At 41.2% G+C, this 12,744-nt stretch overlaps 2 protein-coding genes across 2 annotated transcripts in view; one reads left to right on the plus strand and one right to left on the minus strand.

Moving 5' to 3' along the window:
* The window catches only part of slc25a24l (solute carrier family 25 member 24, like), a 137,532-nt gene that overhangs the window by 53,239 nt on the left and 71,549 nt on the right, over positions 1–12,744 (minus strand). The gene's annotated exons all lie outside the window — the stretch shown is intronic.
* Positions 1–12,744, plus strand: part of gipc2 (GIPC PDZ domain containing family, member 2) — a 32,719-nt gene that overhangs the window by 17,739 nt on the left and 2,236 nt on the right. The window contains exons 2-4 of the mRNA XM_079569858.1: positions 8,810–8,995; positions 10,399–10,579; positions 10,734–10,846. Of these exons, the coding sequence (XP_079425984.1) occupies positions 8,810–8,995; positions 10,399–10,579; positions 10,734–10,846 (480 nt within the window). The remainder of the gene's footprint in view (positions 1–8,809; positions 8,996–10,398; positions 10,580–10,733; positions 10,847–12,744) is intronic.

Raw genomic sequence — 12,744 nt, forward strand, 5'->3', positions numbered from 1 at the left:
CTAGACATCCACATTGTGACATATTTCTAGATATTTGCTCAATCCCCGAGGCTGCACCTGCTGCAGACCACAAACATGACGCGTATAAGGTATTTCCAGCCGCAATGTTTACTGCGATTTTACCCCACACACAATTACGCAACATTTGGTAAAAATCCTTCTGAACCATAGGATTTGAATATGGTCTGTACGTCACAACTGGGACGAGTTAACAACTATAGTGACCTAGTTTTCCTTTTTTTTCCAATTAAAATCATAGTAACATATTTGAATTAAACCAGGTACTTATAAAATGGCTGTCAATTTTATAAGCAAGTATCTATAAGTTATAAATAAGTAATAATATGTTTTTCTGCTGCTTATCTGAGGTCACACATTTTCAGCACTTGCTTCTTTTACTTTTAGCTCATGACTCTTTGAAGATAGTGTAGATTAACCATTAACCCTTTAACCCACCTGAGCCGAGCGGATTTTCTCCAGTTCGGCCTTTAAAGCTTCTTGGAAAAAGTGTCAAAATAGAGACGAAAATGAGGATGAAAACAAAACAAAAAAGCGACAAAAGAGCGACAAAAACGTGACGGAAAAGCAACAATAACACATAGAAAAAAAGCGACGAAAACACAGAGTGATGAAAAAGTAATGTAAAAGTCAGAATAAAGGGGAAAAAAATTAGGAAAATGCAACAAAAAGAGACAAAAATATGACAAAAACACTTCAGAAGTGTAATAAAAATGTGGCGACAACGTGGCAAAGATCAGTTACGCAGGTCTTAGCTTTCAACTGAGGTGCTACCCTGGCGTATAGGGTCCAGTCGGGAAGCTATAGATTTAGGAAAAGCCGAAATGGTGAAAATGCGCTCGGTTAGAGGTTAAACCATATGTAAAATAATAGACAGTTCCTCCTCACTCTTCCCCGTTTACCATAATAACTACGTTCGACGTTAGATCTTCCCTGCAGACTCGGCCCTCGTAGCCGCGCCATTAGCTCTAATGCTAACAGCCTGTCAATCAAAGTCCGGCCCTCTTTAGTATACGAGATTTCTAAAATGTTTCTTAAAGGATCTGTATCCTGCTATTTCAGCCATTCCAAAGTAAAGTAAAGACATTTATATGATACATTGTACCACTACCACTATGGAGCATAAGTATTTATCCTGTGTTATTTATGTAAGTATTTATTCTGGAGGTATTTTTCCAACCCGGAAGACAAAACGCTTGGATTCAGTTAACTCTGCCCCCTCTCTCCGCTCATACAACTTTAGCAGTAGTAGAAATATAAATACCACAGCAAAAAGTGAAGTTACTTCATGATGCAGTTATAAGGAGTTGACATTTGCAACACAGCTTCGTAAATGGCTAACATACACAAGCTAACACACACAAGCTAACACACACAAGCTAACACACACAAGCTAACACACACAAGCTAACACACACAAGCTAACACACACAAGCTAACACACACAGGCTAACACACACAAGCTAACACACACAAGCTAACACACACAAGCTAACACACACAAGCTAACACACACAAGCTAACACACACAGGCTAACACACACAAGCTAACACACACAAGCTAACACACACAAGCTAACACACACAAGCTAACACACACAAGCTACCATGCGTTTGGACTGACTCACTGCTCTGGTCCATCGGTTGTTTACGTTATGGGACTCGCGTTGGTTATAAAAGTTAATCCACTTTGATTCTGGCGAAGGTTCATCAAACATCCATCAGTGACAGTCACAGAAAAACACTCTTTTGGCTGATAGTCGCTGAATCCCGGAGAGAAATTCCAAATTCTGGCGAGTTGCCTCTTCTTTTGGCAGGTTGGATAAAGCCCTATAACTCAAAACGCTTTTTTCTGACATTATCAGACGCTCAGACGCTGTTTTCTCCGCAGTGGCAACACGGACGACAGAAATAAAATAAAAAAAAGCTTTAAAAAATGAGGCACCAGGCTTTACAGTTGTTTAGAACGTGTCTAAAGTGCAATGCTAGCTAATGGAAAACTAGTCTTGCCGCCCACATGTAGAGTGCAACCAGCAGCCATTGGGTTAAACAGAGAGTTTTGCTTCTCTTTAGGCCTGACACGATACATTTATTTGTTTATTTAGTCAGGACAGTGCATATTAATGAAAGTCACATTAATGAAAACGCTTATTCTGGCCTTTTGTGCATCTTTCTTTCGGGGATTGAACAGAAGTATTTTCGTCCTTTAGTAAACTCCTTTGGTTACAACATGCCGTAAAGGATCCTGAAACGTGATACAGCTGTGGTTTGTGCTAATGGTGCTTCATTATGGCCGAGTTGAACAAGTGTTAAATCCCTAAAGTCAATTTCATCATTTGCACCAACGTCACATGAAACTAAAGCAAGTCTTATGAGTCACAAGAGGCAAAGAAAGACGAGTAATGGGATTTATGGCTCCAAATGAGATTAACAGTACGTTGGGACTAATTTTCACTCTTTGCATGTCTGAATACAATGTGTGCCACAATGAATGAAATGAAGCTGCAACAAATGTGTCGATTTCTGGGGATATTTTTTTCTTAAAGAGGGGGTATTATGCTTTTTTCAATCACATAGCACCAGTCTATATCACACTACAATGATGATGAAACCTTCTGTTGGTCTGTAAATGCAGTAAATTAGAATAACTGCCTTGTATAAAATTGCTCTCTCAAAATGGCTGTAGTGAATGTCTTGAAATAGGCCTCTGTCTCTTTAAGAACCTCTGACCCTTTCAGACACGCCCCCTCCACACGCTGTCTGTGGCATCAGTGGGGAGGGAGTTCTGCTGAGGAGCAGTGGTTGGTTACTCGGCTGGTGACGAAAGCTCGGAGGCGTCTCCAGGAGGTGGGGGCGTTCCTAGGAGGACTCAGGCAAACCTATCCCTAAAATGGCCGCCATCAGAGTTTTTACAGATTACTCAAAAATACGTGAATGTGCCAAGGCAACACTTCAGGCATGTTTTTAATGAGGGAATGACATAATAACATGATCTAAAGCTGGAAAAAGTCGATTTTGCATAATACCCCCTTTTAAATTCATGCACTTCTTATATTTGAAGAGCTTAGTGGTGCTAGGCTAGTGCATTCTATGGTATCAGCTAGCTTGCATTAGAAACAGTGTGACCCGCTCCACAGAGCACCTGAGGCAAATCACTTATAACGCCAGACTAACCATATAAATGTTTGTGTCGATAGAATAATTTTTGGAATAAATCTAACCTTGCATTACCTGAACGATCACATTTTGAGGGACTATTTTCTAGCAGATCACATGCGCCGCTGCGTAGCTTATACAACCACGAAGCTGATACTGCTGAAATATAAGGTATTTTAAATGCAAAAAGGGTAAAATTACTCTATCTCTATAGTTTTCTTCCGCTAAAACAGAGTCACTTTCCTCCGGTCTGCTCCTGTGACTTTCTCTTTAACTCCGCCCCTTTCCCTTGAGTCTCCATGGAGACGGCTGTCAATCACAGCAGAGGCATGAAGACGATAAAACTAAAACACTTTTAAAAACTCCATGGCTTATTAAGAGGTTTTACTTTTGAGAAGCAGACAAGGAATATCTAAACAAGAAATAACTATTTTTAAATAAAGGGTTATGTTATCCTAAAGGGCCTAACTGTAGCTACATTATGAAATATTAATGAGCAGGACTGAGCAGTTTTGTTCACATGAAAGATCAGGAGACTTTTTAAAGTTTATTTTAAATAAAATCATTTAAAGGGGGTATTATGCAAAATCGATTATTTCAAGCTTTACATCATGTTATTATGTCATTCCCTCATTAAAAACATGCCTGGAGTGTTGCCTTGGCACATTCACGTATTTTTGAGTAATCTGTAAAAACTCCATTTTAGGGATAGGTTTGCCTGAGTCCTCCTAGGAACGCCCCCACCTCCTGGAGACGCCTCCGAGCTTTCGTCACCAGCCGAGTAACCAACCACTGCTCCTCAGCAGAACCCCCTCCCCACTGATGCCACAGACAGCGTGTGGAGGGCGTGTCGGAAAGGGTCAGAGGTTCTTAAAGAGACAGAGGCCTATTTCAAGACATTCACTACAGCCATTTTGAGAGAGCAATTTTATACAAGGCAGTTATTCTAATTTACTGCATTTACAGACCAACAGACGGTTTCGTCATTATTGTAGTGTGATATAGACTGGTGCTATGGGACTGAAAAAAACATGATACCCCCTCTTTAAAATTGTAATCCTCCAAACTGACTAAAAAAATCAAGATTTTATTTTTTGGCCATATCGTCCAGCCCTAACGTGAAGTGACATGAGCGGAGGATTCACTGTTGACGTTTCTGAAAGGAACAGGCACAAGAAAGGAATCTGTCTGCGAGTTATTACACACATTTTACATCCGCAGTTCGGTCAATGATTAGACGGCGAGCTGCTGACATTCGCTCTTTATTTTATGAACAGCTCCATGAAAATGTGTCGAGCTGACGTCAGCCATTTTACTTTACAGCTAAGAAACACTTCTACGACTACTTCTCCATGTCTTACTCCCACTGCTACTGTTCCTGTCAATTTATAATAGTGTCAAACCAGGAAACGCACGTCCGTGATCCAGTTTCCGTCGTAAATCCCTGTAATGTGTTTGTGAGCCGCCTCTGGGGAAAAGAGCAAATTGACATAGGTTTAGTTGCCTAAGAAACTGTGGCTGAGGTTTCATTTCATTAGAAGCCCCTTTGTCATCAGGACATCAATATTCTGTTTAACCAGTCCATTCACACAACAAAATCAGCAGAACAATAGACATTTCATTCAAGGAAACACTACAGGTCTAATCGATTGTTTTGAGGGTGTCGGCTTATGTTTATCTTTTGAATATTTGTAGCTTTTCCCATTAGCAACAAATCATCTGACTTAAATTTTGTCTTGATTTACATTTTGGCGACACAGTGGATGAGGGATTGTGTTTGATGCTGACTGTGGAGGCTTTTCTTTATGGAGTTTATGTAGCGCTTTTTACAATACAGTTCAAAGTACAGCAGAAATGTCTATGTAAAAAAAACAATACAGTAGAGATACATGTGAAAAATCCTACACTGGAAAAAGAATAATCCTTTTAGGAAGAACTGACTTGAATTGAGAGATTAAATTGAAGTAGAGTTTAGTCTTAGATTTGATAGAACCTCGCAACCTCTTAACCCCCAAGTGCTTTTTCTCCAGATGCGCTTTACCCAAATCTAAAAGCTTCTTGACTGGAGCATCAGGCCAGTGCAACGCCTCATTTGAAAGCTAAGGCCGACAGAACTGATTGTAAGGTTTTGATTGCATTGTCGCCGGGTTTTTGTCACATATTTGAGGCGTTTCTATCATTTTTTGTCACTCTTTTGTTGTCACAGTTTTGTTGTGTTTTTGGCACTTTTTTTTCTCGCTCTTTTGTGTATTTTAAAACTACATTTTAGTTGCTTTTCTGTCGTGTTTTCCTCAAGTTTTGTGTTTTCATCTTTGTTACTTTGATGCCTTTTTTATTAAGAAATTTTTAGATTTGGGTAGAGCCAAACTGGAGGAAATGTCCTCAGTTCAGGTGGGGGTTGAGAGGTTAATGCCAGTTGGGATTCACTTTGATTATGGTGGGGTTTCTGCTTGTTTCATTGGCATTAGTGTTATTAATCTGATCTTAGATTAGTTCAAACCAACTCAAATTCAACCTTAAGAACCTTTATTCAAGCAATTTCAAGTAATATATCTAATTGGTAATAATATTGTTCCGGTTTACGGCTTAATCTTTGTTGAAAGGCCAATGAAAAGAGGTATGTTTTTAAAGGGGCTAGATGCAAGTTGGCTATTTTATACTCACTACTGCCACCTCAGGTCAAACGTGTAACTGCACCTTGCATGACACTTCGGACCCGAATTACTTTCTGAGTGACAGTGCAGGATTTTAGAGGCAGTTGTGGTGAACAGGTCTGAGCTCATTCTACACATTAGGACATGGCTGGAACATGTAGGGGGAGGAAAATACATAATTTTAACATTAAACTCTGTATAGTCCCTTTAAAATGCTCAAGTGACTGACCTGATCTGACATAAAGCGGACTATTCCAGAGTCTAGTTCCTGCTACAGAGAAGGCATAGTCTCCTCTGCTCTTCAGTTCACAACTTTCCAGTGGCGCTTGTGCTGAAGAATCTTATTGTTTTGGATAGAACTTCCTACTACTACTATTGTTCTGTTATGTGGAAGAAATGGATGCAGACCTTTATGTGTTGAAGCTAATTTTCAACTTTGGTTCAGCTCTGGCCCGACTTCAGCCACTGTTAAGACCTACATTAAGCGTGTTCCTGTCTGTGTGCAGAGGATTCCTCAGTCTCAATCGATAACAAGAGAAGCTGGACTATCCGACACATGTTTTAATTTACTGACTGAGGCTCTGGTGCCCTCATCTATCTCTCTGCGTACATCAGTTTTCTTGAAGCTCGCCCTGGCTGGAGGAGGTGACGTATCGCCTCACACGCATCAAAGAGAAGGAGAGAGAGAGAGAGAGGGGAGCCTTGGAAACCGAGTGAAATATGGAGGAGGCGTCCAGTGCCGTTCCTCCCACTCACAGTTTGAGCACAAGCAGGTCTCGAGTGTTCTGCACTGACGGTGGTGGGCAGGACTCAGACTGAACAACTTTGGAAAGAACGTCTTTGACTCAGTTTGTAATCAATGTGTGTATAGATATAGAACAGATATGGCTTACAATGCATATTTGAGTCCAACCATAACGCCAGCTCCGACTCACAATGAAATATTAGTTTTTGTACCCTGAGGGCCCTCTGAGCTACATATTACGTGCATTAATGTATAACAAGTCACATTAATCTCACCTTTAATCTCAGACTCCAGCTCCCTGCCTCACTCCTGCATCTGCTGCTGTACATGCACTGTCCAAACATCCATATAATCCAAATAAAGCAGTAGTTTCTTCTTCCATCATCATCCCTGTTCTCAAATGTCCTCCGGGTCAGGTGTTTGCGTGTGACACTTGTCTCTTTTTTGCCATAATGTAAACACAAGCCATGTGCTTTATTGTGAAATGCTCCGCCCGCATGGTTCCGTGTCCTCTCCATCCTCACAGGCCACTTCATTTCTTCAACTTTTGCGCTGCACAATGTAGTAATGAATCAGTTTACGTTACCCGGAGCTCCTCGTCTTATTTATTTTGGACACAGCGGGTCCATGAGCTGCAGAGCCTGATTTTCTGATTTCATTTTCGTTTCTCCCGTATGTTTTAGTAGAGCCGCTGCCAGGGGACAGGCGTCAGACTATCGGCTATTTCACTGTAGAACCAGGGGATCTGAGGTTTCAACATCTGTAGAAGTCTGGCCTATAGAAGGCAACATCTCACCAAGACACAGAGCCACTGATCTCAGCTGCTTATGTGCCGGCAGGAGAGGCAAAAAGCATTTCACACAAACAAATCAAACGTCACTATGTCTGTACAACTTAGAGAGCATCTTAGTTGTTGTAAAAGTGCATGCATTTAGTCGACCAATGAAAATCTTGGTCGACCACGACGGCATCGACCAGTTTAGCCTGACGCCTCCACTGTCAGCCCGTTTCCACCAAGCTGGTGCCGGTGCTGGTTCTGGGCCAGTTCCAGTTTCAGAACCGGTTCTTTCGTTTTCCACTGAAAAAACGCTGGCTCTTGGTTCCAAAATCTGGTGCCGGTTGGAAACCAATTAAAAGCTGGACCAAGAAACGAGGGGCGTGGCTCTCTCCACCAACAAACAATCAATATTAGTTTGTGCTTATAACTTCCTGGAGAACCAAAACAGTCTCTGTGGAGGAAACTGTTGTTTTGCTTTATGCTCTTCAGCTAAAACAAGAAAGAAGAAATCAAAATGTTAACGTCTGCTGTGACTGAAACATAAACTTATTTTTCTGTATTTTATAACCAGAAGTGGCTGTAGTGAGATGTTATTATCATGTTTTATGTTGACTTCCCAAAGCGTTGCTATGACAATAGGCACAGCTCTCATTTTGGTGGAAAACCAAGTCAGTATGGAACCAACCCGGCACCAGAACCAGCTCCGAACCAGCCCAGAACCAGCACCTTGGTGGAAAAGCAGACTGTGCTGCAGTTGTGGGAACTCTCGGTGCCTCTTCAGTGTTTCAGGAGAAGAAATCTGTGGATTTGTTGGTCTCATTGCCGCACGAAAACCTTTAGATCCTCAGAAGACGAAAATACTCAAAGCCCTTTCAGCCAGCTATCCGTGTCCTTGTCTACCATGACGAGTTTAATGTAGATGTTTTTTTTTTCAGCTTCCTTTAGGGCCATTGGGACAACCGAATATGAGCAGGGTGCACAATTTTGGCCTTAGCAGCAGCAACAGGTTTGCAGAGTATCCCTCTCCTTGCATACTTTAGATTTCAGTGATCACTTGGAGCACCTGCAGGAAACCCAATCAGGACCAACTACTTTTTCACACAATACACCTTTCCTTATCTTAATTGCTCTTTGGCCTTTTGCCCAAACACATTTCCACTCCTTTCTTTGAGACCAGCCTTTACCAAGCACCACAGACTTGCCTCTGGGAGAGAAGCCATCTTTGTTTTTGGGGATGTTTTCATTGTAGAGCCACAGGGGCAGAGCGGGCCTGGGCTGTTGCCGTGGGAGACCAGGCGATAAAAGGCAGCAATTACTGTGAATGAGGAGCGAGGGCGAGAGGTAAACAGGAAACTAATAGGATCTGGATGTGGGGTATGTTGAAAGTATAGGCTTTCACGTGACATTTGGCGCTTGGATCACACATGATGAACCTTTCATGCCGCTCTCCCTCTGCAGATCCTGTTCTGTACGCTGAACACTCACAAGATCGACATGGACAAGCTGCTGGGGGGGCAGATCGGGCTGGAGGACTTTATCTTCGCTCACATCAGAGGCATCAAGAAAGAGGTGGAGGTGCAGAAGACCGAGGACGCGCTGGGCCTCACCATCACAGACAACGGGGCGGGATACGCTTTCATCAAGGTGAGACCTGACTGATTTAACCTTTAACCCCCGACTTCACCAAGTGCATTTTCTCCAGTTCAGCATAACCCGAATCTTAAAGGTTACGGCCTTTAGGCCAGTGTAAAGCTAACCTACAAAACTCATCTAGAAGGATCTTTTTCCTTGCATTGTTGCTGTGTTGTTGTTACTTCTTTAGAAATTTGATTTAATTACTTTTTCATTGTGTTTTTTATCACTTCTTTAGTTGTTTTCTTCACTTTTTCAGGATTTTTTGTCACTTTTTCATTGTTTTTTCATCACTTTTTGGTCACTTTTTAAATCACTTTTTCATTATTTTTTCATCACTTTTTTTGTCACTTTTTCATTATTTTTTGTCACTTTTTCATTATTTTTTGTCACTTTTTCTTCACTTTTTTTTCTCACTTTTTTGTCACTTTTTCATTTCCTTCTTTCTCACTTTTTCAACACTTTTCCATCACTTTTTTTGTCACCCTTTCATCACTTTTCCATAATTTTTTATAACTTTTTGATTGTTTTTCATCCTTTTTTGTCACTTTTTCATAAATTTTTTGTCACATTTTCATTAATTTTTCTTCACTTTTTCATTACTTTTTTTGTCACTTTATCATCCTTTATTTCTCAGTTTTTCATAATTTTTTCAGCACTTTTTCATCATTTCTTCTCACTTTTTCGTCACTTTTTTTATTCCTTTTTTGTCACTTTTTCATTCATTTTTTTTGTCACTTTTTTCATTCCTTTGTCATTTTTTTGTCACTTTTTAATCATTTCTTTCTCACTTTTTCAACACATTTCCTTACTTTTTCTTCATTTTATGTTGGGTTTTTATGACTTTTTCATCCTTGTTCCCGTCTCATTCCCCCCCCGCTATTTTCACACTGTTTTCCTGAAGCTTTTAGATTCAGGCGGGGGTTAAGAGGTTAAAGGCTCACAAACGATCCACACTCTTCTCTGAGGTGAAGTGACGAGGCAGTTGCTAATTATGTTGTTTTAATACCAACACACTCCCTCACACACTCCTCACTTTCATTGAGCATTTACAAATCTGACCTACTTGGACTGTTGGCGCCTGTGTCTGTAGACGGAGTAAATCGGCTTAATCCGTCTCTAGGATATCAGTCTATGTGTCTGGCACACGCCCCCACGTGGTTCCTTTGTGTCACTGCAGGCTTGCTTTTGCCAATCACCACAATAAGCTTCCAAATGAGGTGCTACTCTGGTCTATAGTCAAGAAGCTTTTAGATTTGGATATAAAGGTTAAAATAAATCGCTCTGGGGGATACCAATATGCCAATTTGCCATACAATATACAGCCTCACATGTTTTTATAACCACATATTTCCCCCTAAGATGCCATATAATCATGCATTCATCTCATTTACTGATTCATTCATCCCCTTCAGCGCATCAAGGAGGGCAGCGTGGCGGACGGGGTGAAGGTGATCTGCGTCGGAGATCACATCGAGTGCATTAACGGGAAAAACATCGTGGGGACGAGACATTACGAAGTGGCCCGAATGTTGAAGGAGCTGCCGAAAAACAAGACTTTCACTCTCAAACTGGTGGAGCCCATGAAAGCGTTTGGTGAGTTCAGGTTCAGGTTCAGTCATGGTTTTCATCATTTAATTCAATTTTAGCCTCGTGTTGTTCCCGGTTTAGTTGTTTTTATGTCTTGTTTATGGCCATGTTTAGCTGTAACTGTCATTTGCAATAAAATGTGTTGTTTTTTTTGTATCAGAAATGCTGGAGCCTCGGTCAAAAGGAGCCACCAAACCGTCAGACGGCAAAGTAGGAACCGGACGATCGACTCTGAGACTGAGGTCTAAAGGGCCGGCCACAGTGGAGGACGAGGTGAGGGAAATAACCTAATAATATCAATGTTACAGATAGTGCAGGCTTATTTTAAAGAGGATTCACACCAGCCCGATGCACTGTCGCTGTTTGGGGGCTGCTCAGATCTCGTCTCGTCTGCCCCCATTTCACCTGCTCAACATCTGCACTGAAGCGACCTGAACCCCAGACCAAGCTGCACAGTGCGTGGGCATGATGTTTGTAGCATACGTTTAGTAGTAAATTATAAATAAAATGCCTCGGCCTCATATACTGTATGTCACATTTAGAGAGTGTAAAGGAATAGGCCACCGTTAGGGTGCATCAAACGCCCCAATGTCAACCAATGACGATGTCCCCAGTTTTAAAACATTCCTTTGGTCATAAAAATAATTTTTACCAATTTTTGTCTAAATCCAACATTGTTTAGGGAGTCCACCTCAATAAGCAAGATTTGCATTATGAAGCATATGCAATATTCATTTAGCTGAATGTTTTGTGCTGTTGATCTCTTTACTTATTTCATTTTTTACAATGGTATTGAATTTGATTAAATGACTATTCTTTGCTTGTTTATTCAAGTTGTTTGTGAAGTTTGTGAGTTTTTACAAAATATTTTGTATTAAACCTTCACAAACTGTTATTACAGGGCTGTTCGATCTAGCACATTTTGACTGTTAACACATTGAGTGCCAACAATCCAGACCATTTTTTGATGTCTGAAGCTACGCAGGGTCAGGCCTGGTTAGTGCTTGGATTGGAGACCGCCTGAGAATACCAGGTGCTATAAGGGCTAAGACCTCCAGTCCTAACAGCTCCAGGCCGGGTCTGATACCTCGGGCCTGGAAATATGCGCTAAATTGCAAATTTTCGATATTTTGACAAAACATTGATTTGAATGGTGCACCACCTAAATGTACTTCAAACTTCACCAAACTTTGCCATACATTTTCTTTTTTATATATATAAAAAAGCTAGACTAGGGACAAAATGATCCATTGAAGTTTAAAAAAACATGGGGCTTATGATGCACCCTAGCCACCGTTTTCCATACTAAGATATGTTCTTACCTGAGCTTAGACGAGTTCATTTGTACCTGTCTGGTCTTCACGTGTGCCCTCAGTCACGTAAACACAGCACAGACGGCGTTAGCATTTAGCCTCTCCTCCTCTATAGCTCCAAAGTGTAAAGTATAATCACACAAAATTAAACAATGCAGATTTTCTAATGGGTTTAAAAGGGGAACTATATTGTGAGGCGTAATAACACCAGGAGTAGTTTGGCGTATTATTTTACCAGACAGGTACAAATGAACTCGTTTAAGCTAAGGTAAGAACATATCTCAGTGTGTAAAAACGGTGGCCTGTTCCTTTAAACCTCTTACCCCCCGCCTTAACCGAGTCTCGACTGGAAAGCAACAGTGTAACGCCTCATTCGAAAGCTAAGACTTCACAAAAGTGATCATAACATTTTGTTGTTGTTGAGTTCACCACTCCCACCTGAAAACGGAGCTCAATTGTGAAGGTCCAGACCCTTGTACCAAACGCAGTGAGTACCAGGGTCTGGTAAAGCCAGGCTCCATCAGGCCAGTCACAGCTCCTAGTGTGGCGACAGGGAGACGCCGATTTGACAAACGCAATCGGCCAAAACTGGCTTCACCGACTTCCACAGACGGTGCTGTTCACACCAAACACACAAGTCCTGACGTCGGCCAAAGCCTGCCCCAGAACTCCCGACTGGAGATTATTGTGTTGGTGTGAAAGGGCCTTTAGGGTTTCTGCAAAGTATTAAAGTGTAAAGTCATTTGAATGAATTGTGCTGACCTTCAAGCATTGCTACAACCCTATAATATTATCAAGTCTTTGAAATTGTACTTGTATCTAACCCTTATCGACGTCAACAAGCAGAAAGCCTTCTTC

This window comes from Gobius niger, assembly GCF_951799975.1.
Source record: "Gobius niger genome assembly, chromosome: 13".
In the NCBI taxonomy this organism is placed as follows: domain Eukaryota; kingdom Metazoa; phylum Chordata; class Actinopteri; order Gobiiformes; family Gobiidae; genus Gobius; species Gobius niger.